This window comes from Cladophialophora bantiana (assembly GCF_000835475.1).
Source record: "Cladophialophora bantiana CBS 173.52 unplaced genomic scaffold supercont1.12, whole genome shotgun sequence".
NCBI classification, from domain to species: domain Eukaryota; kingdom Fungi; phylum Ascomycota; class Eurotiomycetes; order Chaetothyriales; family Herpotrichiellaceae; genus Cladophialophora; species Cladophialophora bantiana.
The window spans coordinates 907374-932358 of NW_015971586.1; the positions used below are offsets into that span (position 1 = coordinate 907374).

General features: G+C 50.5%; 11 protein-coding genes across 11 annotated transcripts; 5 read left to right on the forward strand and 6 right to left on the reverse strand.

Moving 5' to 3' along the window:
- Positions 1-424: 424 nt before the first annotated feature.
- Positions 425-2055, reverse strand: Z519_08235 (uncharacterized protein; the record flags this gene model as incomplete). Its single annotated transcript, XM_016765963.1, has 4 exons — positions 425-1000; positions 1023-1672; positions 1729-1872; positions 1935-2055. 4 exons carry the CDS (start codon positions 2053-2055, stop codon positions 425-427), a joined length of 1491 nt encoding a protein of 496 aa, XP_016618008.1.
- Positions 2056-2778: 723 nt separating this feature from the next.
- On the forward strand, positions 2779-3597 carry Z519_08236 (uncharacterized protein; the record flags this gene model as incomplete). The annotated part of the gene is made up of 1 exon (XM_016765964.1): positions 2779-3597. One exon carries the CDS (start codon positions 2779-2781, stop codon positions 3595-3597), a length of 819 nt encoding a protein of 272 aa, XP_016618009.1.
- Positions 3598-3627: 30 nt separating this feature from the next.
- On the forward strand, positions 3628-3996 carry Z519_08237 (uncharacterized protein; the record flags this gene model as incomplete). Its single annotated transcript, XM_016765965.1, has 1 exon — positions 3628-3996. One exon carries the CDS (start codon positions 3628-3630, stop codon positions 3994-3996), a length of 369 nt encoding a protein of 122 aa, XP_016618010.1.
- Positions 3997-6533: 2537 nt separating this feature from the next.
- Positions 6534-8264, forward strand: Z519_08238 (uncharacterized protein; the record flags this gene model as incomplete). The annotated part of the gene is made up of 1 exon (XM_016765966.1): positions 6534-8264. The coding sequence occupies one exon, from the start codon at positions 6534-6536 to the stop codon at positions 8262-8264; it is 1731 nt and encodes a 576-aa protein (XP_016618011.1).
- A 462-nt stretch (positions 8265-8726) lies between these two features.
- On the reverse strand, positions 8727-10857 carry Z519_08239 (uncharacterized protein; the record flags this gene model as incomplete). The annotated part of the gene is made up of 5 exons (XM_016765967.1): positions 8727-8854; positions 8907-9651; positions 9716-10175; positions 10228-10565; positions 10642-10857. The coding sequence occupies 5 exons, from the start codon at positions 10855-10857 to the stop codon at positions 8727-8729; spliced, it is 1887 nt and encodes a 628-aa protein (XP_016618012.1).
- An 829-nt stretch (positions 10858-11686) lies between these two features.
- Z519_08240 (uncharacterized protein) lies at positions 11687-12991 on the forward strand (the record flags this gene model as incomplete). Its single annotated transcript, XM_016765968.1, has 1 exon — positions 11687-12991. The coding sequence occupies one exon, from the start codon at positions 11687-11689 to the stop codon at positions 12989-12991; it is 1305 nt and encodes a 434-aa protein (XP_016618013.1).
- A 3124-nt stretch (positions 12992-16115) lies between these two features.
- Z519_08241 (uncharacterized protein) lies at positions 16116-16474 on the reverse strand (the record flags this gene model as incomplete). The annotated part of the gene is made up of 2 exons (XM_016765969.1): positions 16116-16366; positions 16426-16474. 2 exons carry the CDS (start codon positions 16472-16474, stop codon positions 16116-16118), a joined length of 300 nt encoding a protein of 99 aa, XP_016618014.1.
- A 320-nt stretch (positions 16475-16794) lies between these two features.
- Z519_08242 (formate dehydrogenase) lies at positions 16795-18287 on the reverse strand (the record flags this gene model as incomplete). Its single annotated transcript, XM_016765970.1, has 4 exons — positions 16795-17141; positions 17229-17773; positions 17848-18023; positions 18120-18287. 4 exons carry the CDS (start codon positions 18285-18287, stop codon positions 16795-16797), a joined length of 1236 nt encoding a protein of 411 aa, XP_016618015.1.
- A 1022-nt stretch (positions 18288-19309) lies between these two features.
- On the forward strand, positions 19310-21494 carry Z519_08243 (uncharacterized protein; the record flags this gene model as incomplete). Its single annotated transcript, XM_016765971.1, has 5 exons — positions 19310-19347; positions 19397-19424; positions 19481-19791; positions 19845-20955; positions 21036-21494. 5 exons carry the CDS (start codon positions 19310-19312, stop codon positions 21492-21494), a joined length of 1947 nt encoding a protein of 648 aa, XP_016618016.1.
- A 338-nt stretch (positions 21495-21832) lies between these two features.
- Z519_08244 (uncharacterized protein) lies at positions 21833-22972 on the reverse strand (the record flags this gene model as incomplete). The annotated part of the gene is made up of 1 exon (XM_016765972.1): positions 21833-22972. The coding sequence occupies one exon, from the start codon at positions 22970-22972 to the stop codon at positions 21833-21835; it is 1140 nt and encodes a 379-aa protein (XP_016618017.1).
- Positions 22973-23943: 971 nt separating this feature from the next.
- Positions 23944-24729, reverse strand: Z519_08245 (uncharacterized protein; the record flags this gene model as incomplete). Its single annotated transcript, XM_016765973.1, has 3 exons — positions 23944-24055; positions 24194-24475; positions 24629-24729. 3 exons carry the CDS (start codon positions 24727-24729, stop codon positions 23944-23946), a joined length of 495 nt encoding a protein of 164 aa, XP_016618018.1.
- Positions 24730-24985: the final 256 nt, after the last annotated feature.

The window sequence follows — 24985 nt, forward strand, 5'->3', positions numbered from 1 at the left end:
GAACCAGGGTGTCGGGAAAGGCTTCCGGTCCCCTGGATCCACGCATTCAATCGGTTTAGAAGGAGTGTTGCATTTCCCCATTCGACCGTCCAGATGTATATTTGTGACGGCGAGCCAGTCTGTTAATGCCGCTGTGGTCCCCTGATGTCCTTATCCTAGGATGACATCACAAGTCTTAAAGTGATCTACTCTCCTGATTTCTATTCAGAGTAGACGTTGCAGTAGCATGAAAACTGCGACATTGGATAGAGCATTTACGTGCCGATCCAGTGCCGATAGGAGCAGCTACTTGGCTTAAAAGGCCAAAGTCCTAGTAATTACCTCGCCTTTCGTCGGCGGTTGTCTTACCCTTTCCCATCCACAGCCTTGCAAAGTGCCCACCGCCGTGAGAATCCTAGCCATGCGCCCTGGTCCTTGCACAAAGTCAAGGACTGGCGCGCTCGCTTTCTCTCATCCGGCTCTGGGGCACGAAGATCTGACCGAAATACTTTTCAAGCTGATCAACATCCTCAACATCGCAGACCAATGAAACATGCTGATCTGGTCGAACGACAACAAGGCAACCCCTCTTCTTGTCCAGTCCCCATCTCTCATAAGCATCATCAAAGGCGCCTTCTTCGCCATCGTTATTGTTCACAAAGCACTTCCAATAGTCATATCCGAGTTTCGGGTCAAACGGACAGAGGATCTTGGGTAGATCGGACAATTCAAGTTTGGAACGGGAGGCGGCATGTATCGTCAAAATCTCGATGACAGAGTCCAAATGTTTGTCCTCGGGTGTGTAGGCACGCAAAAATGTTGAAGCATTTTCTAGATGTTTGCAAAAATCCTGCAACCGTGTCAACTGCGTGGGTTCCCCAATATCGCCTGGGAGCACCAGTAGGCGCCACCGGCCATCGGATTGCAGAATCGAGTACACGTGTACAATGTTGGCTTCAGCATGATTCAGAACCAGATAAGAGGGCAGCCGCTGACCGACAATAATTCTGCCCGCCAATGACTGCTTCGAAGCGAGAGCAGACGGTTCTGTCAAAGCTATTGCGGGGTTCAGAAGTCGAGGACTCCTTGTGAGTGCAAGGGATCAAGACATTGGGGCCGTATTCGACACCAACCCCGCTGAGAAAGGTGCGAAATCTTCCATAAAACTCGTTGTAGTGACGTGCATCCGAACCTGTCCCTTTTTCGTAGAACTTGCACATTTCCTGATCCAGCTCTATCAGACGTGTAGCGACTGACTGGCGTTCGTTGTTGTATGTGCTAAGGATATGTGGTTGGGCGGTGCCTTTGATGACTTGGCCCAGTTTCCACATCAAATTGTACGTATCTTGTATAGACACGTTCATCCCTGCACCCATGGTGGGCGAATGGGTATGGACGGCATCGCCGGCTAGAAAGACTCGATTGTCTTTGTCGAACTTGGGCGCACATTGTTGACCCACAGTATAGACGGACCACCAATCACAGTGTTCATATTTAAGGCTCCATGGACTGAGAATGGTCGCCGCCTTTTCCGCGATCATCTCGATGGTGACCTTGTCGGTGTCGAAATCGTCTCGTTCGCTGCCAGTCTCGGCTAGTTGAACATAGAATCTGACCAAGCGATTCTCGCGGGGAAACGTCATCATGTTGCCCATCTTTGCCGAATGGATAGAGCATGAGATTCGTATGTCAGCTGGTAGAATTATTAGCATTCACTTGGCGTGGTTGTTGGTGTCTTCCACCACTTACGAAAATCTGTAACGGGAATGATGTCCATGACGCCGAAGTGGACTTTTGTCTTGTTACCCGCTATTTCCAGACCAACCTGTTGTCTGGTCCAGCTGTGTCCACCATCAGCACCTAGAAGATACTTGGTTTTCACGATTTCCTCAGCTGAAGGATCAGCAGTAGTAGTTAGTATGGATGTGGAGCTCATCAGGCAAGCAGACTCTCACAGTTCGCGTCCGACATGTCTCCCCTGCTCGCAGGAACCTGTCTTGAAATGCGTAAATTGATTGGATAAACGTTGTGGTCGTTCATGTTATCGTCATCCAATTGAAGACATTTCGTCTCCATGTCTCTCCCACACGAACACGACCTTCGCTTTCCAAGAAGTCGAGGAAGTTTTGCTCAATAAACCCTTGATGGATGCCCAGCTGACAAAACGACCATGCTGTTCCTCCTTTGCCAAAATCCTCTGCGTGTGTTGGATTCGGCTTTCATCATCAGGGTCAGGGTTCTTCGATTGTTATCAGTACACGGTCAACAGCAAGGAGCAGTTAATGTTACCCAAGAGCAAATTTCATGGAGATGGTAAGCTGATTTGTTATCTGAGTTGCCATGCCGAAGCTGTCAAGCATCTCCATTGTCCGCACGTGGAGCCCGTCTGCTCGCTCATTGTGCACTCTGTCCAGCTTATCGTCCAACAATCGAGTGTTCAAGGCAAGTCGACTCGCCCGAGATGCCGCAATCAAGCCGGCTGGACCAGCGCCGACAATAACCAGATCTCTATAGCTCACTTTTTGGTTCCATGGCCAGAGTGATATCTTAGATACTTGTGCCCGCAGGCTATTATGTCCTTTGTCAGCCTGAATTGAGGTATTGGCACATATGTAGTCCGGAATGCCTCATGTTCGAATAGGTAGATCAGTCAGAATTCGATGGAAATGCAGATCTCGCGATATACCTATGAACAGGGAGGGTTTCCTAAAAGCGCGTCTTGGTGCCTCTTGCGGGAAAAAGCTCGTAGACGCCCCGCTATGGCTTCATGATCCGGATCTCCTAGGCTGATATGAGCTCATGACTGAACTCATTCCAGCTCTCAGCGGCAAGATGATGAAGAGCTCCGAAGACGAAATTGGGTACAAGAAGGGCGACCTCTGTGTCACAATTCCGCCCCTTTCACATTCTGCTTTGGCACAGAATCGTCTGGTGTACAAGGACCTGTCTCAGGTCCTTCCGCCATCCGACCAGTTGCGATCTGGAGGGTTCGTGCCATCCGCCTTCAAGGACGAAGTGGTCCTGCCCCAGAACACATTCCCGAAACTACCCACCGACATCGTGGTTGCACATGCCAACTTCGTCCAAGGCGGCTGCATTCTCGCCATCGACATGAATCATTACTGCCTTGATGGCATCGGGTTTGTCATCGCGCTCAAAGCTTGGACCGAGAACTGTAGATATCTACAAGGCGACAACTCCGCAACATGCGATTGGTACGACCCGGAGAGCTTCAACCATAGTCTACCAGAAATCCTCCATGAGCAAGAAGGGTACTCCCGACCAGCTGACGAAATACATCCTAGGACATGGGGATTTCTACCGTTTTTCCCTCTCGAGGTACCATCTGAGAGTCGGAGAGACGATATACTCAAAACTGAGAAATCTTGCCTCCCCCCGGCCCCTGATTTCCCTCTGCACCCGGTCTGGCCATTACTTCGCGCGAAGAGAGAGATGAACACGACCATGTTCTTGATCTCTCCCGATAACGTGCAGAGGCTTAAACAAGAAGTGATGGCCGACCCAGAGGCCAAGGGGGTGATAACCTCCCTCAGTGACATCGTCCAAGCTTTCTTCTGGCGCTCTGCGATCAAAGCACGATATCGCGTGGCCAAGTAGCTACGAGGAGAGGCCTTTGGACCAGATGAAATGTCTATTTTTGAACTACCTACCGATGGCCGTCCGTATTTCTCTTCTTTGTTGCCCTCAACGTACATGGGCAGCGTTCTCATCCTGAACCGATCCAGTATGCCCATAGAGACACTCTGCGCACCCGAGACGAGCATCGGACGCATCGCGTATCTCCTCCGCGAGTCTTCTGCGCGTATCACGCCGTCCCTAGTTCACGATGCATTCACACTTCTGCAGTCTCTACCAGACCATAGCAGATTCTCCACCGCTAACATGGGTCTCACCCATATGCACGCCATGATATCGAACATGATCTTATTCCAGAAGAGCGAGATCTCCTTTGGAGATAAGTTCTTTGCCAACGGAGGCTCTCCTGAAACCATGTGACCACAGCTCGAACGGGGCAACGGCCGTTTTCGATTTTTGTGCATCTTTCCCATGAAGAAGGATGGAGGCGTGGAGCTGGCATTTGGAACATTCCCCGAAGAGTTGGGGATGCTTCAAACGGATGAAGAGTTCACCAAGTACACAAAGCTTTTGGACACTAGTTGCTGAGGTTCGGTATATGTGAAAATCTTCAATTGCAGTCTCCTCTCCGCTATCGATGTGAAAAATTTTAGAGCACTAGATTATCGGAAAAGCGCAGAAGCCTGTCACGTAGTAGGGAGAGCTAGATATCGAAAATGGTCTTGTGATCCTGCAATTAACCAAACCCTAACACAATCAGAAGTACCGTAGTCCCTTTACATTGGAGTGGTAGCGCCTTAAGAGAGAGTTGTTCTACACTATTTGCATCGTGTTGGTGAGATAGTAAACCTTTCTCGATGTGTCCAGTCTTTGAGAGCTCGCTGTTAAACGTCTCTCGTATAATACTCATGTCCTCGTGAACTCGGATTGGAAGCAGCGCTATCCTGCAATGTATCCGCGACCTGTACAGTCGAATAACAGCCCATGTGTTGTCCGAAGTCTGTCTGGTGTTGCTTGTCCATGTACGGAGTAATTATCTATTTCCGTACTACAGGTCTAGATAAAGAATGGCCCCACCCATGCGCCGGTCCCAATGGGTTAAATTGTTGACAGGGTCGCGAGAGCGCCACTGGGGCAAACCATCTGAGACGCTAGGTGCTTCCCCAACTGCGCAAACTGCCTCAACCTCGTTGTTCCTGCAGACCTGTGATAGGATGGCGACGGAATAAGAGGTTTCAGGAATGCTCTTATGGTTACAAGCCAATGTATATATATAAACAGGCAGAGTCTCTCTGAATAGCCAGGGGGACGCAACACCATCCACCAGACAGTTCCACAACTCAACATTCGTTTAACATAAATACTTATGACTATCTTGGCCAAGGCTATGCTATACCTAATTAGGAAAGGACGTCCTTCCGACACCGTGCAATAGACTCTAGAAAGCATTAGCTGTTGCGGAGTTCCTACGACCTCTTACCTATCCCACTATTTGCACTGTGTTGAGAAATAAAATCTACACCCATATTGTAACAGAGCACTTCAGGGTTCGGCGTGCACGTGCAACAACGCACAGGGGCCTGTCCAGCAGGTCGGGAATCGAGAACGCGTTTCTGGTTGGCACTGACAAGACAACACCACCAACACCACCCAGAGGGGCAATGGCTAGGGCTACAAACACCTAGCACAGCGGCAGCATCGAGGAACAGGACAGAATTGATAAAACACTCAGGAATTAGGTAGACGGCACCAAAAAGCCATAGAATTCATCGTACTCTCTCAAACTGTAAAGAATGGCACTCTGCCAGCATTGTAAACTGTTTCGCACTCCCCTCTGCCAGCCCATTTTGGTTTGACATGTGACTAGACAACTTCTCCCCCCTTTGCTACCACTCTACCAGCCCTGCACAGCACAGCACAGCCACTTTGCCTTGTTACTAGTACTACTAGTATAATATGATGGTCGATTTTGTGTTTTCGTACTCGACTATACTTGTACGGATCGAACCGCTCAAAGATGCTTGCGCAATTCGCATAACTCGCCAGGGGCGTGACACGCCCCGCCACGATTACGACTACCATGAGAAGGGTCCACCCCGAAATCCTGCTCGTATGAAGCACGAGACGCGACTTGCAGATTGAGAACATAGTAAAAGGTTATCAAGTGAGCAAGTTAAACTTGCCTTTTATAGTTGTCGTACGGGTTCTCCCCTGCACCGCCCAGAACCATCGACTCAGATCCCTGTTTCCTAGGTAGTACTATGAACAGACCTATACTACGCTAGAGCGAGTAAGTTTTGGTTGGTTGTATTCGAGCCGGCCCGAATCTAGACTCATTACATACTAGTTCTGGTGACCCGCGACCCACATTTTTAAACTTGCTCAAGTTAATTACTGCTGTCCACTTCGACTTCATCCTTTCCACCGAATTTGTTCTGGCTGCGGAGAGAGGGGGTTGTGGGGGATATAGGAAGAGCTAGAGAATGAATTGAAATTGTTCTCATGTTATGACTCTGTATTGGTAACATTACGCACTACAAAAGAGCCACGGTCATCACGCACTCGCATGAAAGCGGGTCTCGCTGGGGGACTTCTGTATAAACTTGCGGATTGGTCACAAATCCTGCTCACTATCAAATCATTCTCACTACCACGCTGCGCAGGAATTTCTCCCTGACCATTATCGCAAACACCAGTGAATAGACCACAACGATCTGCCAAGATGGGAGCCCTCGCTTGTGCGCCTTCAAAGGGGTGGGTGGTTCGGGTTGGCCGTCATTTAGACCTTCTTGACCTGCCGCTGTAAGATAGCGAACTTCCTCACTCACACCATACGCGCCTTCTCAGCTCTTGGACCAGATCACTGTTATTTTCCTTTTCCGCCCGGATTTTATCCTCGACGACGCTTCTTCTGTCTCCGACCTCAACGGCTCTTTTCTCTCCTCCCGCGGCTAACCATGGCAATACCAGAAGAAGCCCGCATCGAGGACAGCGAGATTAGCCTGGACGATTCCGAAAACTCGAATACAGCCGACCACAACAATGAATCTCCAGACAGAACTGCCCAGTCCGGCGTCCGAGATATCGAGGCCACGACGGTGGTGTGGACAACCAAGGCCCTGATTTTCGCCTATGTCATGCTCTGGATCACTTACTTCGTGGAGGGAATGCTCGGGGGCGTCACAGCTGCCCTAAACCCATATGTCACTTCTGCTTTCGCCCTCCACTCGCTCACGCCGACCGTCGGTGTCTTGAGCAGCGTTATCGGCGGCGTCACCAATCTCACCCTCGCCAAGATCCTCGACGTTTTTGGTCGACCCCAGGGATATCTGTTCTGCGTCTCCCTTGCCACGATAGGGCTCATTATGATGGCGGCGTGCAACAATGTCGAATCCTACGCAGCTGCACAGGTATTCTACACGGTTGGCAACAACGGTCTCCAATATAGCCTGTCTGTCTTCGTCGCCGACACATCCAAGCTCCGCAACCGAGGCCTGATGCAGGCTATTGTCAGTACGCCGAATTTGATCACCTGCTGGTTAGCTGGCCCCATCTCAACGGGTTTCCTAAACGGGCCGGGCTGGCGCTGGGCTTTTGGCATGTTCACGATTCTTGTGCCGGCCGTGACGCTCCCACTCTGGGGCCTCCTCCTGAAGAACTACTTCAAGGCCAAGAAGCTAGGTCTCATCTCGAAGATCAATAATCAACGAAATCCCTTACAGTCGACTCTCCACTACTGCCGCGAATTCGATGCCATTGGCCTCCTTCTGATGTCTGCTGGATTCGCTCTCTTTCTCTTACCCTTCGACCTTTACACTTTACAGGCAAAGGGCTGGGACTCGGCTCTTGTTATCAGTATGCTAGTCCTCGGAGTTGTTCTGATCATTACTTTTGTCATATGGGAAAAGTTCTTTGTCTCAACCACCTTCATGCCTTACTCTCTTCTCCTGGACCGGACTGTTTTCGGTGCTTGCATTCTATCTGCGACACTATTTATCAGCTACTACTGCTGGGCGAGCTTCCTCAGTTCTTTCTTGCAAGTTGTAAACGGCCTAAGTGTCTCAGATGCGAGCTACGTTCAGCAAACTTATACAGTTTGTTCCGTTCTCTGCTCCGTGGGCGTGGGCGCCTTTATCCACTATACCGGACGTTTCAAGCCCGTCTGCCTTTTTGTTGGAATGCCATTGAGTATCCTGGGTATCGGCCTCATGATCAACTTCCTCGGACCTAGTGGTAACATTGGGTATATCGTTATGTGTCAGATTTTCATTTCGGTCGGCTCCGGTATTGTCGTCATCTGCGATGAGATTGCTATACTGGCGGCCACTTCACATCAACATACTGCCGTTTGTATCGCCGTGCTATCAATGTTTGCTAGTGTTGGGGGGGCAATCGGCTTGACGATTGCCTCGGCCATCTGGCAAGATACCTTCCCCAAGAAGCTTGCGGACTACCTTCCGGCGAAGGATCTCCCGAATCTACTCTTGATCTATACGGATCTCAGTACTCAATTGTCATACCCGATGGGCTCAGATACTCGTCTCGCAATACAGCGTGCCTATGCAGACGCTCAAAAAATGTTGTTGACCGCAGGGACCGCTGTGTGGGTTGCCGGCGTGATCGGGGTTCTTATGTGGCGTAATATCAACGTGATTGGCATCCAGCAAACTAAAGGTCATGTTTGGTGAGCTGACCTGGCGAGAAAGAAAGGTTTTGACTGCCCATGATTATGTTTTCACAGCCAGAGACGATCTCAGTGGGTCTCCAAGTACACATATATGAAGATAAAAGTATCAATGACTACTCGACGTCAGTGTGAGCATCTCCAATCGAGGCCGCCTCGCTAGTACAGAGCACTAGAGAAGCAGAAGTCACGAGGGGAAATTGGCGCAGATGCCTTTATTTGCACAACTTCCTACTATCTATATAGGTCTGGCAACGCTGTAATTAACGGGCCTACCGTGAGTTTGACTTTCTTGCACCGTCAAAGTGGACAGTCCGAATGAGGATACGCGGCGGCAGATGCGGCCAGGAAAGGCTTTTCGAAACTGGGTTGGATGTAGTAGTGACGTTGGTGCGGTGGCTTAGTTGAATGGCCGACAATCCAGGAGAAAGTAAAGCCGTTGCGGAGAGAATGGCTATCGCTTCTTTCAGGGCAGAGAAGCGAGCAAGTTTGGTCGGTACAAAGAAGGAAGTTTGTTTGATATGGGCCGCACAGGTTGTTTCCTCTTAGGACCCTCGAAGTCGGCCATGGCCCTGACCACAGGCCTATAGCCTCCTATCGAGTCTTCAGGCGAAAAGTCTTTCCCTATTCGTACCAGTAGACGTACTAGACTCCGGGCCATTAAGTGTGGCTACAACGATCCCTGGTTTCTCTTTAATCCCCGTCCGAGTCTCGGTGTGCTCTTTGGCCAGCTCTTTTTTCGTGACGAGTCCACCGGCAAGGAGGCCACATGCAGCCATACACGTGGCCGCAATCCAAATATTCCGCAAGCTCCACGCGAAGGCCTGCTTGACAGCCAGTTTCTGGGTCTTATTAGAGATAGTCGCAATGAGGTTTGTGTTGGTCGCGGCGTCGGGCCCCGAGAAGTTCTCGACCAGGTCTGTCGACAGTCCGTGGTCTCGCAAGGTCGACCTCTGCAGTTGCATCCCGTTCTGGAAGATGATACCGCCGCTGACAATCGAAAGCGAGGTGCCGACGTTGCGTATAAACCCAAGCGTAGCTGTGGCCGTTGCGGTGTCGTCTTGGGAAACGAGAGCTTGGAGGGCGATGAGAGGGGGCTCAAATAGAAGACCTGCCCCCAGTCCAGCCACGACTTCGAAAGCAGCAATTGATACTATCGACGATGTCGCGTCGAGATAGATGTATAATCCGTTGCCGACGGTTAGCAGAATCACACCAATCCAGATGAGCTCGATATATCGGCCAACGCGGTAAATGAAGAGACCCGTGAAAATACCAGTAAGTGCTTCCGGAGTTATGAGCGGAAGGAGGAGAAGTCCCGACCGGAGCGGCGAAGCCTCTTTTGCGGATTGAAAATAAAGTGGAAGATAATACTCGGCACAGTTGATGACCTACGTCGCCAATTGTCAGTCAGAGTGAGGCTAACGTTTTGCGAGGGATTCCGAGCACACATACGAAATGCTGTGCAAAGCCAATAGCAAGACAAGCGGCATTAGACTTGTGGCGGAACAGACCCAAGGGCATTATGGGATAGCGTGCGAGTCGGCCTTCGTTAAAGAGGAACACGGCAACCATCAAAGCACCAACCACAACCAGGCAGATGACCTTGGGCGAGTCCCATGGATACGCGGTGCCTCCAAAGTTAAGACCGAGAAGCACCATAACCATGACGCACACGATAGAAAGGCTCCCTGCCCAGTCGACGGCTTTAACTCCGTCGGCCAGCTTAGTTTTCGGATTATGCACGTCCAGAAACAGGAGTAGCAAGCAGAATGCTGCGCCGGAGATTGGAAGATTGATCCAGAAATTCCACCTCCACGAAAGCAGCTGAGTGAAAGCACCACCGAGCACTGGTCCGAGACCGCCAGCAACCGCCCAGGTTACGTGAAGGAGGCCAAGAAAGAGAGGTCGGCTCCTGCGAGAAGGATCAATGACGTGCGAGCAACGCGCAAGTACGCAACACAAACCTCATGCTAAACAGATCTGAAATGACGATGTTGATCAGAGAGGCTAGGCCGCCACCGGACACACCCTGGACACTACGGCTTGCGATGAGCATTGTCATACTGCTCGAGGATGCGCATATGATCGAGCTGGCGAAGTACAGGGCGACAGCTGCCAGCAGAATCGGTTTTCGGCCCCATATATCTGAGAGTTTCGCCCATACGGGGACGACGGCGGTTGTGGCAATAACATATGAGGCGCCTATCCAGGAGTAGCCGGCAGCGGAATGGAGATCGGAGCAAATCGTCGGTATTGCCGTGGCTACAATGGTCGTGTTCACAGCGGTAATGAAGAGAGCGGACTGGAGATTCAGAGAATTAGATTGGGCTAGAAATCGGGAGTGTTTGAGCGAATCAATAAGTAGAGGGTCTTCTCACAAAAAGAGCGACCATGACTGTAAATGTCCTGAACGTGCTCCGTCTCTGGACAGGCTCAGATGGAACCTGAGTCGTGGTCTCAAATGCCTTGCCCTCGCTATTGCTTGCCAACGTACCAACAGCCGGAGGAGGCGGCCGTGCCGCTGGTAGTTCAATCGACTCGATTGTGTCCTCGGCATGAAGTGGTTGACTCGACACCATGGCCTTGAGGACCATGATAATCTAAGCGGACAAGTTGTTGTTGGAAGGGAATAAGTCTTGTCAAGATACCACCAGCGAAATAGGGGGCTGGCAGCCTTATCTATATATGTTTTCTGCTGAGCGTAATCGGTACTTTTGCGACTACGCCCTTCCGCCTTGGCACAACACGAACATATGGGCGCCCTGTGCGAATGGATCCCAAGGTGCTCAATACTCCGTACCCCGTACTCTCCGTTCTCTTTACAAATATATACTCGCAAACATTCGACCTCTCCCACTTCTATTTCTTATCTCCTTTCCCGAGCTTCAATCTTGGAAGAAGTTGATTACCGAAGCCGAAACACGACGCAGGGCAGTTCATGTCTAGACCATCTCTTCTGTTAGCCTTTGAGAGAAATTCCTCCTTTTTGAACCACCAACGAGGGCGCAGTCCCGAAAAGGTTTGATCACGGAATTCTGGCGTCTGCTGGTAACAGGGCGATAATCAATGTGAATATCAAGGCGTCTTCACAAAGACAACTAACAACGAGAAATGAGGAGGCTGGAGCCCTGGGGTTATTAGTGCTTATCCTGCACTCCTTCCGACTGCTAAGAGCAACAACCAGAGAGAAAAGTACCGGTTATCGTGTTTTACCACACAATATTGGCCCCCTTTCCTTGTAAAGTGGATCCATTACAGAGTCAGCAGCTTGCAGGTGGTCAAAACTCGCAGATGTCAGTTTCTGAGGTTAAGGGTTCATCTTATTGTGGCCAATAAATAACCCCTTCCCCACGACCCTGATCATCCGTTGCATTTGACATTCTCAAAAGCTGTCCACAGCTGTCCGTGCTTCCTTCAGGCGAGATGTCGTCTACCGGCGATAGTTTGGCCCTTCTCGAAGCCCTTGCTCACAAAACGCAGAATGCCGCCGCTCAAATCACATGTTTTCTGAAAGAGGCTCAAACGAAGGGTCCGGTCGATGGACAACCTGGCTCCTTCGACATCCCGCTCAACTCACCCCCGGATGTCAGTGCAGCAAAAGCATCACTGCTTGAGTCCACGATGCTGATGCAACAGCTAGTCATGTCTGCAACCGACATTCAACAACAAATGACATTATATACTCAGCAGATGGCTGCCATACGTTGGATCTGTCGTTTTGACGTCGCGACTCATGTTCCTGACTCTGGGACAATCTCTTATGAAGATTTGGCTGCCGCCGCCGAGGTGCCACAGAAAGAGCTTATGCGCATCTGCCGCATGGCGATGACAGCAGGCTTCTTCCAGGAGCCAGTTCAAAATCAGATTGCGCATACTCCAACTTCTCTCGAGCTCAGATCCTCGTCCCCGGTGCATGACACTTTCCTCTTCATGAGTGACACGGGCCATGCGATTGTGGGCAAAATGCCCGAGATGACAGAGGCAAATCTCAAACTTAGTCCCGGGCAGAAACCCAAAACAGCATTCAATATCGCCATGAACACGGACACACCATTTTTCAAGTACATAATGTCGAATCCTGTTCTCGCGAAGCAGCAAGCTGCACATATGAAGACCATCGTTGCCGCGGAGGAGTCCCACATTCGACACACAGTCACTGGATATGATTGGGCTGCCCTCCCCCAGGGTGCAAAGGTCGTCGACATGGGCGGCTCGACGGGCCATGTCAGCATCACTATCGCGCGGGAATTTCCTCACCTGAAATTTATAGTGCAGGACCTTCCACAGGTTTTATCGCAGACGGCCTCCGTTCCGGCAGAATTGGGGGACAGAGTTGTATTCGAAGCTCACGACTTCTTCCAGCCTCAGCCTCCCAGCTCTCATGGCGCGGATGTTTTCTTTATACGGCAATGCCTACAGAACTGGTCTGATACCGACGCCGCGAAGATCCTGCGAACCCTTCTACCGGCCCTGGACAAGAGAAAATCGAGAATCGTGATCATGAGCGTCGTGCTGGCCAATCCCAATGACACAGAGGTCGGCCAGAGAGAAAAGGGTATAAGCCGTATGAGAGATCTCTTCATGATGCAAGCCATGGGTGGTGGCGAAAGGGATTTGGCACAATGGAAGGCAGTGATCGAGGATGCAGATCCCGGATTGGATATTGTCAATGTAAACAAGCCGCCCGGAAGTGTACTGAGCGTCCTTGAGGTCCGATATAAAATCTAAAAAGGAGGAATGCGGCCTAGCAAAAGACCGCACTATTGTCCGTAGAGACGAATCAACCAAGATCTGTCACCGGCTCCTGCAAGTCAGGTAGGAGACTGATCCGCAATCGAAACATTATGATGACTAGGTAAGTAGTTAAGATCTTGGTCTCCTGGACAACGCAACAGTCGACAAGATACTTAGCTCACTAAGTCATCGTCTCACACGATTCTAGGATCTATTAGCTGGTGATAGGGTCCTTGCGATGATGTGTAAGTCACCTCCACTCATTCTCGCTAACGGACCCATATCTTCGTCCTCTGACTGCTAGTTGTCGGTGCCTTTCAAACTAGTAGAGCGACTTGTCTTCGACGTCGTACCTCCTTCGCAGTCCCTGTTGAGCCTCAAGTCGTCTTTGCTTTCCGAAGTCCTTCTCCGCTGACCAGATGTCGTGGCCATTCACACGTGCATGCTCCGTCTTGCTCCCTAGACCCTAGTGTTGTGATGATGACCTAGTCCACTCCCTCTTCGCACGGTCCAACGGTGCCTCGATCTCTAGATCTCCCTCATCGCTCAATTTAGACCTTTTCAATTTCGACACAACCTCTGAGATAGATAAACTACCAACCGGTGGATAGTCTTGAACAAGATATGGATTATCCCCTTTTTGAAGAAATACCTTCACCATCCCTAAACAGAATTCCGCATCACAGTGGGGGGTGGGGTTGGACCTCAAATCATAGACCAGCCGACCCCACAGGGCATGCCTTCCATAGTCAAATTTTATCATGACATTCGGTTCCAGTCGTCTGTCAAACAACAGACAATATGCATCCTGGATCAACGCCAGAAGCTCTCTATCCACCGTGGTGTTGAAGGGCCATAATACACAACTTACACATTGCGATGTCCTCGAAAATTTTTGCTCCTTTTTTGAGCAGTAATGACAGGAGCTCAAGGTACCATTTGGGAAAAGAAGAATCGCGTAGAGGACTTTTGTTTTTGTGACCGACGGTATCAAGCAGGTATGGAGAATAGACTTGCCGTCGACCATTCCGTTTGGGTTAGTGACGTTCTGAAGCAGTACTGCAGCCATCTCGTACGAAGCTTTCTGGATATGAGGACCCCTACGCCCACTAAGCCATCTGAGGAAAGTAACCATCCAAGCTTGCCTGCAGCGGCCCAAAAATATAGTCGGTTCTTATTTGATTCGGTCCCGAACCCTCGAGATGTAACCAGACTCAATGGCATTCCAAGGCAGTGAGGTTGCTTTTCCATCACAGATGTCAAGGTTATCCCTCAGCAGTGGAGCGGACGAGTAGAGGACATTGTTCATCTTGTCGAATAAAGGAGTGCTAGGAGTGCGTAACTTCTCCTCTGCTCTTCGGGAAAATTTGATAAAATCGTCTAAGTGGACTAGATTAAGGCTACCAGGGAAGGTTTCCCCCTTGCCGATAAACGCGTTGCATACGCACACAGCAGCGTTGACGCTGTCGGCGGAGTAAGAAGCAAACAGTCGTTGCATTTGCTTTGTGGCAAGAAGTCGTGGACGGTCCGATGAAGGAAGTCGACGTCTCTGGCTCCTGGTTCGCCGTCGGATTCCAACAGCCCTTTATAACGGCCATTGACTTGTCGGTTCATGGCGTCTTCTGCGACTAGAATCTCGTCATCCCTTTGGATTGATCCTGAGTGACTTTATGTGGGATGTCTCATGAGAGCGTGGTCCCCTTCATCAATGGATGGATAAAGAAGCAGCCGGAGAGGTTTGTGTGTTTTCAGGGCAACCCCGAAAGTGTGTGCCATCCTCTTTCGATAGACCTTGTCGACAGATCTGATCAGTTGGTTAAAAAACTCCTCGAGGTCAGATGGCATCTCTATTCGTCTGTCATACAAAAGAGACAAAAGAATCGCCATTGAGGAGACTCTCCCTCAGAGACCATGCAACCAAATGTACCGAGAGAAATACCCCTTGGGCGCGGGCACGATTTCTGATATCAGTTGCTCAGTCTGGAGGACATCTTGTCTCGTCAGAGAAAAATTCGGAACTTCTGCCGGCTTCTCTCTCGGGTACAGAGCGAGGCCGTCGTTAGTAAGGTCTTGCAGGTATAGTTTGCTGAGGCAATCCCGGCCAAAAGCATCCTCAAAGCAGTTCCAGGGTCTGCTGGCAACCCAAACTTTGACATTGTTGATCTGAGCAATATTTTGTACAGTTTTGATGAGATCCTAGTGGTCACCGTTGTACTCGTCGAGACTGTGAATGAAAATGCAAAGCTTCGCAGGATTCCTAGGGTCTACGGTCATGACACTCAATTTGCGGAAAGTTTCGATGAGTTCTGAAAAGCACCATTCGCTTTGAAGACCATGGCGGGATATCGCCCACCTTTCCTGACAGGCTATTGGGATCCAATCTGGAAAACTCTTGAATATTTCGAGCAAGAGTTGTTGAAGCAGACCACGTTGAGACTTTCTGCATGTTGGATCCAGCGATCCAGAAGAAGAATCCCGCGATAGTAAGACGGTCATTATTGACCCAGACTTGGAGACATCGCTTGGTTTGCTGGCAACTACGGAGATATCTCATCAATGTGATCTTGCCTGAACCGGGTTTGCCTGAGATCCAGTAGATTCCGTTGCCAGAGGTTAACCTATTGTGAAATCGTATACGGGACCGTGGATCAGATGATTGCCAGCGAGAGGGCTCAAATATCCATTCGAAAGTTTTTTGGCGCGCTTCGGCAATAGCAGAATACCTGGCTGCCACTCTCTCGAATGACAGGTTTTTAAGGATGCTCGCTTCCTTTTGAAATTTCGTTGATTCATGATCAGAGTCGCGCAAAATTTGATCTATATGGGTTAAATGCTGTTGTGTGAGGTCCTGGCTACTCCGTACTAGACCACGGACTGATTCAAGCATAGGTTCAATTCTCTGTAGCCGGGCTGAATCGATCTCTAAACATTCTGTTTGAGCATTCTCCAAGAATTGTAGGACCTGACCCTGTCGTACACTGATGCCAATCAGATCTCCCGCAAAGAGTGGTAGTCCATCCAAGATCGAGTTTTACCTTACGTACGAGAGGACGTGAATTGACAAGTTGCTGCGCGTATCCTCAAGCCTCCTCTGTAGCTTGCCAATTTTATCCTTTTTCTAGATAGTGTTCAGAACCTGTCGAAAGCTTCGCCGCTTCTTATGTGAACCTTCACCGACTTTGAAACTATGGATGGTTGCTCCTAGCTCTTCTCCAACAGCTCTGGAAGAAGCTGGGATTTTGACGATCTCTTCTTTGGCCGCGGAGACTGCGCTTTGAGTGGGATCCAGAGGTTTCATCAGCTTTGAGCTGAGGTTCGAGATGCTTTCGGCCAGCTCTTCGAGCCCAACATTACTAGCTGTAGCTCCCTCTGCTGAATGTTATATCTCTTTTGCACCTGAAATAAGTTCACAAGTAAAGTCGACAAACTGCGTGATGTTTGCCGCCAGACAGATTGCGGAGAGCGGTCGAGAGCCATGGTGTGAATGCCGATGAAGAAAGGAAAGGAAACAAACATTCAGGTTGTCAAGAGAAAAGTGTGAAGCTGAAAGGCAGGCTCCGGTCACGCTGATCGTCGATGCGCACATGTACAGCCCATCTGTGTCACCTTCCCCTTCTGGGCAGCCTTGTTAGCCCTGGCCAGTGACCTGAACATGTGGTCCAATTGGGCTGGAGGCGAACAACACAAAACCTTTTATTGTACCATCCATTTTTACTCTCCGGTCTCGACCAGTAACCAGACCCCCGTACGTCGCAGTCTCAATCTGGTAGAAGCTCAAGCTTCGTTTATGTACAAAATCAATTCTTTTTCCTCTGGCCATAAGATCGCGTAGCGTAATCTCCCTTGTACACAATTAGATCCGCGGGTTCGTAGTCATGCGTGCCGCTCAGATAGCTCTGAAGGATCTTCTTCACGCCATCGGCATATCGCTTCTGGGCATCCAGAGAACTGCCCGACATGTGCGGAACCATGCCGTTACCACCTCCGAGAGGATTCTTTGCATAGCGAAGTGGGTGGTCTCGTGGCGCGGGCTGGGGAAACCAGACGTCTCCTCCGTAGCCATTCAAGTGGCCAGACTTCAGAGCAGCTGCAATGTCGTCGGCAACGACTATTGCACCGCGAGCAGTGTTGACAATCCACGATCCTAAAGTATGTTAGCGCAGGGGCCGTATAGAAGACACCATAGTCGGAGAGATTAGTCGGAGAGATTAGAACACCAGTTGAACCTTACCTTTCTTCATCTTTGAGATCAACTCCTTGTTGAAGAGACCGTACGTCTTTTCGTGCAGCGGACAATTGATAGTTACCACATCGCACTGTGCGACCATATCCTCCAAGTTCTCCACTCTCCGACACCCTATTTCGGCTTCCACGTCGGGATTGAGGGGCTGGTAATCGTAATAGAGTAGCTCCTTGCAGTCAAATGGTTTTAACCGCCGTAGGACACGCTGGCCGATCCGCCCGATACCAACGGTTCCCACTACCTTGCCTTCTAGGTCGTATTCGTTCCGCGCGACTTGAGCAACATTCCATTCACCGCGTTCGATCTGTTCATGAGCTGGGATCCAGTTACGGACTAGACCTAGCATGGTCATGACCACATGCTCCGCTACTGAGACGACGTTAGACCCCGTGACCTCTGCAACCGTGATACCACCGTTGGTCTTGTTGGCGGCATTGAGATCGATGTGGTCTGACCCAACACCTGCAGTCACAGCCAGCTTGAGCTTTTTCGCTTTCTTCAATCGGTCGGCGGTAAGGTATGCCGGGTGGAATCTAGAATGGTGGTTAGATGAGTACGAGATACACCTAAATGAGCGGGTGGACATTGAGCCAACAGAGACACGTACGGAGTGGTGATCAGAATTTCTGCATCAGGGAGCTCTTTTTCGAACACCGAATTTGAACCCTCTTTATCAGAGGTCGTGATGAGAGTATGGCCTTGATCTTCGAGCCATTTCCTAAGCCCAAGCTCATTCTCGGTCGTCCCTAATAGTCGTGGTTGCTGTTTAGCGTGTTCTCCACCCTGATGCTATCAGTAAATACACATCTAGACGTGGCTCCTCTCTGAGTTTGCTCTGCCAGGTCGAATTATAAACAGAGAGAAGCGGACTGGACTCACATCGTATAAGACAGATAGAATCTTCACATTCCGGTTTGCTGATGCAGAGAAAGACCTGACAGAGGATATTCCGGGCTTTTGACACAAAAGCCTTGAGCCGGCTTGCACGCACAAGGTTGGAGAGCCGGAGAATCTAGCTCTGACTGCCGCTGTTCGAAGCATTTCCATGACAGTCTCAGTGGCGCAAACGGACCCTCAATGTTCGAGTGAAGATGTCGTCAGTGAAAGGAATGTGAGACTTGTTATACAAAGCGGAGGGTTCCAAAGGACCAGGAACGGAATGCCGACCTACAAATATCAGCAACAACTACCGTTTTTAATCTCACGGTTCGGCGAAAACGCGGTCAAGGCTGCAATAGAAGTAAGTGGAGTAAGGAGAGTTGGTCTTGAAGTTCAGCCGGGTTCTAGGATATTGAAGCCTCTCATGGCTTTGGGATAAACTGTCATCCCTGAGATTGAAACGGCATTGAGCATCAAGGAGACTGGAGGATGTTCGGCAAACATCGCTCGTGGAGAATATCCTGGTCTGGAATGGTCTGTACATAAGGCTAAACTCTCTAAATTGTTGTCACATGATTTACTTACCGCCCAAAAAGGAAGAATATACTCATTTGGACTTCGACACTCTCTGCACTCTATGCTAACACCCCGGAATCTAATGATAAATGATCAGCCGGCGGGCGAAGTACTGGCGGGCTGGTTAAACGTGAGCCAGGGAGGAGAACGATAGGAGAAGTTGACCAATAGGAATACTGAAACTGCCGATTCTGCCGATTCTGCCGGTTGCGCCGATTGGTCTGGTAGCTCGACAGGTGGATCCCGGCAGTATTCTTTCTCCACGGGTTTTTTGCCCCGCGACCACCCCCTCCACATCCGAACATCCTCTGAACAATTGACCTCAGCAATACTCGGTACCTGGGGTGAAAGAGCAGGTATTAGCTAACACAGGTCATTAATTCCTCAAATATCTAGCGTTAGCGCAATCAGACCACTGAGGACATTGGACGTGCCTCTTCTTCCGGCAATTTGTTTCCTTTGAGCCAGTCAGCACACATCCGGGGACGAAGAACCAATCGATTTTCCATTTGGTTTCCATCCAAAAGGACTCTCCAGACCCCAGAAAAGGCTCTCCACACACCGGATACAACTACTAGTTACAAGCGTCAAGCTGGACTTCACATCTCCCGGTCATGTCAGCTCGTTCCACGGGGCCTCGAAATCCCATCGCGTGTGTTCCGTGCCGAAAGGCCAAGTTGAGATGCTCCCATCGTAATCAGGCCCCATGTGACCGTTGCCGTTCTGCCGGTCGGGCGCCTTCTTGCTATTTCCCTCAAAAATGGACATCCGCCTTACATCGGCAGCCGAAGAAGCCGCGCCGTGGTATTCAGGTCCACCAGCCCCGAAAGGATGCTACACCGGACGCTTCCGCAAGCTTTATCTCAATCGATGAACACCCAGTTCAACTGAAGCAAACAGAAGGGCTGGCCGCTTTTCCTTCAGGGGAAATTTCATCAGAAGACCCTCTGGAGTGGTTCACGAAAGATGTCGAACAATGCTATCTGCGATGTACCTACAAGTGGAGTTTCCACCACAAGCCAAGGCTCTTGCAGCAAATCAGGGATGGGACAATTGATTCTGCAGTGGCCTGGGCCATCCTTACACTTGCTTCCAGGTGCCAATTATCCGGTATTGAAACCTCGTAGCTTCTTGTTGATTTCTTCTTAGGTATTCCCCCACGCCGCCGTGCTTTGGCTCTCCTCTCGAAGCTAGCAATTTCTTCGCACAGCGAGCATCACGTGCTATACAACTCCGCATTACTTCACCAAGTCTTCCCCAGGTGCAAGCTCTTTTGCTATTGACGGGACACAAGTGGGGAGCGGGTGACGGAAAGAGCGCATGGATCTACCTCGGAATAGCAGTACGCATGGTTCAGATGATGGGCCTTTGTTCAGAATCATCGAACGACTCCAATGATGGATCTGCCTCAGAAAGTTTCATTCTGGCCGAAGAACGCCGGCGCACTGCTTGGACATGCTTCCTCATGGAAAGCCTTCTCAGCGGCGGTGGCAGTCGGGCTCGTATTCTCACATCTGAAGACATGACGATCCAGCTTCCATGTGAAGACGAGCCATTCGTATTTGGGAACCCTGTGCGATGCGAACGGTTAAGCAACAGATTTGAACCGCAAAGGCCACCCAACACACTATCAAATCTGTCTATTCTTGCTTATACAGTCAGAGTCGCAGATATATGGGGTGACGTGGCGAAATGGGCATCGTGCGGCGACGAATCCGTCAAAGAAAGCCTAGGATGTTGGGAGTCAAGGGCGCACAGCCTTGTCTCGTCACTCCATCATTGGAAATCGACATTGCCGGACCGGCTAAAGTACAGTTTGTTCTCACTTCAAGCTCACAGCGTGCTTGAACAAGGCCAGGGCTTCTGTTACATGCACTGCATATATTTCATGGCCATCATATTCCTCCACCGCCACTACCTGCCACATTTGGGACTTTCAAAGGGCCAGAGACCTCCGAATCGCTCGGACGAGGAAGCGTTTCTGGACTGGGCGAGCCGCTCATCCCAGACCCTCTACGACACCGCATCCACCGTGTGTGATATGTGCGAGGAGATAAACCGCTTCGGTGCAGATTTCCGGAGAGGGCTGGTTCCTTGGATTGGTTTCACCGTGTACACAACCATTGGCGTTATGCTCTATTTTCAATCCTTTCCGCTCGAGCCGACCATGGAGTTTGCCACCAAGACCAGGCACAGGCTTCATAGTGCATACTTGCTTCTAAAGGAAATGAAAAACGAATGGCCCATGGCAAGCCGATGGGTAAGCTTTAGCTACATATCATACTCGAGTCCCCCCGCCCGCTTCGTTAGACGAAAACGCTAACCAACCCGATAAACCAGCTCGAAAACATCTATTCCCTGCAAAAGTATCACGCCTCCCGGCTGCAAAAGAATAACCTGTCAGCAGAAGAGCTCCGAAGCTTCCGAAAACTGATGGTCGATTATGGCGCCCTGCACGACACCCCCGTCTCTGACCCGACGATCATGTCCGTTCGTTCCACAGGAACCACGCCAGACACAAATTCAGAACCAGGCGCTTGCCGGGACCTGGAGCCCAGACAAAAACAACATTACTCACAGCTACAAGATACACCTGACTCGGCGAGGACCGAGCCAGCCAGTGACTCGTCACTGGGCGACGTGCTGAACATCCTGGGCGATTTTGATGGCGTCGACTACCTCGTGTCCGAGGAAGAGATGGCGGGGATTTTCCAAGAGTTCTGGACCTTGTTTCCTGGCGAGGTTGGCGCGGATATGATGGCTTTCCAGGGACCGTTCGCACGACTCGCTGGCGCGTGATTGCTACTGTATCTACCAGAACCATTTATCAGTTCCAGAATATTAAATCATCCTCGTACCCCTTACGGGCTGACCATGAGCCCGCAGCTTTGTTCCGAATTTGTATTCCTCCTGATTGACTGTTCTCATGGTTTCTTTTGGAAAGGTCGGGAGTAAGATGTTAACTGTCACCCTTCCCGAACCAACTTACAGAAATGTATTGGGTTGGCGGGCGTTTACAGCCAGCATGATTTTGTCTTCATCTCAACCTGGCACATGTAACATGAAGTTCCCAAACGAAATAGATATGTGGTATACCGTCCAAGGCTCTCTATTCAGGGTTTGATAGTCGATATGGGTTACTTGTGAAACAGCTTCAGTACCCCTCTCAAAACTTGATGGGCCATTAATTGGCTAGGGGGTACTCTCGGACCAGAGTATCCCTTGATGGGTGGTTCCCACATGGGATTGGCGCCGTTGTTCAAGGCGTGCTCAACCTCAGCAAGCTCAAACCACTTGGCCTCTTCCAGTTCCGTCTCCGGATAGGTGATGTCTTCCCCTCCCTCGACGCATTGGCCGATGACGCCGATCAGCATTGTCGACGGATAAGGCCACGGTTGGCTAGAGTGGATCTGTACCCTATCAATATGGACGCCGGTTTCTTCATAGGCTTCCCGCCTTGCTGCCGTCTCGATGCTTTCACCAGGTTCAATGAAGCCTGAGAGGCATGAGAAATAGTTAGCAGGCCAGCGTTTTCCACGGCCTAAAAGAACGCGTTTTGCGTCCGCCGATATGGGAGCGATGACGGCTGTGGGATCAGTCCGTGGGAATGCTTGGTTATGAAGGCCGATTCGGGTCGGACATGCTCGCTGGCGGAGGACGCCGTTGTCGGCAGGTGGACAGACCACTTTCGCTCCTCCGTGCGTGGATAGCATGCGGCCACCGCAGCTGGAACAGTAGCGGTTGCGGTTATTCCAGTCGATCAGCGACCGCGCATGGCTGTATATTGCTGACTGCGGGTGATCCAATGTGAGATCGACCCTGGTGGGTACGTACTTGAGGCCAGCGGCTGTTTGCGACTCCTTAAATGCTGCGTAACGGTTCGAGCTCACGTCGAGAGCAAAGTAAGGGACTCCAACATACTGCGCCAGATGAGCATTCTCCCCAGAAGCCGCATATTTGCCTTCCAAGTCCAAGCCGAGAAAGATGAGAGTCGGGCGATGCTCATCCGGATCGAATTCAGCTATCTGGGCCTTCTCGTCTTTGGCGTAGGGACGGCCAATTGTGTCCGCAACGTCTTCATATTTGTTGAATGCAAGTTTCCCGTCTGGCGTCCGCAGAGGGTTCAACTCCTCAAAGGTGAGATACTTTGCACTTGAATGGGTAGAGGCTTTGTCCAAAAGCTGGTTGTTCAAGCGCATGAACGAGAGCCGGGTGACGGGGCCATTAGAGAAGTAGGCATTATGGCCCTGTCCAAATATCTCCGACAGACTGGACATGGTGGTTAAGTACAATAAAGCAAGCACCACAGGAGACCGTCATTCCAGGGACAGAGCGGGAGAAGTGGGATTTATTGACCAACGGCGTTATATTTTAGCGCTCGGAAATAGGTGTGGAGTCATTTGTTCTTGTCCATCGCTCGCTTCTGGGATTCAGGGTTGTACGGAGGTATTCCGGTATGTAACATGAATGCCTAAAGTTATTTGTCACAGTTGTGTCCATGTGACCGGCAAGGCTGGCTGAGCACGGGGGAGCTTGAACAACGTCCTGGGCCTTAGCTTTTACACCAATCACCCGAGTTTCGTCCATTGTATCTTGGTGTATTACTTGGTAGATTTCACACGATTAGCACAGGCCATCAAGTCTCCGAAGCACTTTGACAATGGAGCCTGTGCCATCTTCACGGATTTGACGCCTTGAATTAGCGGATCTGGGCCCAAGAGTTCTGGAATCATGACGGGAGCAATTTTCGATTCCCGAATTGTTAGTTGACCGGTGGCCAGATCCGTGCTGGATTCTTTTTACATTGTTGAAAGAAAAGAAATTGAAGAGCTATCGAGATTTTGTCACGCATCACGTGGAGCCTTCCAGTCGCGAGGTCACGGGGCTACGCGTTGCGCGTCTTGTAAAAGGCTTGGCAGACTTTGGGCGTACTGAGACCCAACTCCTCTAACCCGACTGCACCACACTTGACCATAGCAGCCATCACTCCTTGGACCAGAGGGCCCAGTCATCACTGAAGTCAGATCAAGTATCCTGTTTATCGATTCAACGCGCCAAGCTCAGAATGAGTGATCCTGTCTGCCTCCCTTTCCTCCACGTTCAATCGTCTATGGGGTGGCTCATTCAAGCTTGGCATTAACCTTCAAGGAGCCTCTCCCTAATTCTTCTTCACTGCCCGAATACCCTGGCCGAGCCAGACACAAGCAATGCATTCGATGTCAACCAATCGTCTTCACCGTCAGGCATCTCAAGCATTCAACGCTTCCCCCAAAATGATCCGGTCTGCGACGTATCCCGTAACCGCCGCGAAGACAGCCTTGTGAAGCAAATCAATGATCTGCTCGTTGACGGGCCATGTCCTATTTTATTTTGCACGTACGCACAGAATCAGTCTATGACCAGATTTGATACAACGAACTCTCAGATTTTGACTTTCCTGGGGAAAAAGAGGGCAAGTCAAAAGCAAAAGAAGAGAAGAGACAAGAACCATGACGTACCATGGCAAAGCTCCGACTCCCGTCCAATTCTCCAACGTCTGATCAATAAGCAGCCTGACGCCCATGAAGAGATAACTCGCAAAGGGGCCGACGACGCCGTAGTAAGCCATCGCACCGCGGTTGCCGGCCGCGAGCATTCCCTGGCCCCAATGCATCGCGCGGTTCACTCTGTCCGGGTGCGCATGGAAGTCGAGATTGAACAGCCGAGCGAGAGTTTTGCCAGGCACGTACGAGTTGGGTCGGTGGGTGAGGGATTGTTCGGCCTTGGCGCTCAACGTCATCCTGGAGGGTGGGTCAAAGTTAGAAAGAATCGATCAGGAAGGGAACTCGATTCTGGGAGAACAAGATGATGGTGGTGGCACAGCATCATGCTTCATCCATTTGCATCGTGTTCTCCTTTCTACCCCTTTCCCCTTTTTCGGGATGTGGACATACGCTGTAACACCCAGAGCGCCTGCCCCGATTCCTATGGCGATGCATTCGAGGAGGGACAACCGGATCTTCGGTCTCGCTGGGTTGATATAGTGCTCTGGCATGGCTGATGTGATATGTCTCCCTTTTCTCAATGCTTGCCCGCGGAACTTTCCAGAGAATGGAGAATTTCGTCGACTTTAAAAAGACAAGAAGAAAGGGAAAAGACCCTCCGCCAGGTCTTGATCTCGGCCCATTGGAATCGAGCTCTGCTCATGACGTTTCTTACACCGCGAGGACCGGAGAAGGATCCCGTAGCTACTAGGTACTCACCTTGCTCCTTGGCATCTGGCTTTCAGACCTAACCAGCTACGTTGCCAC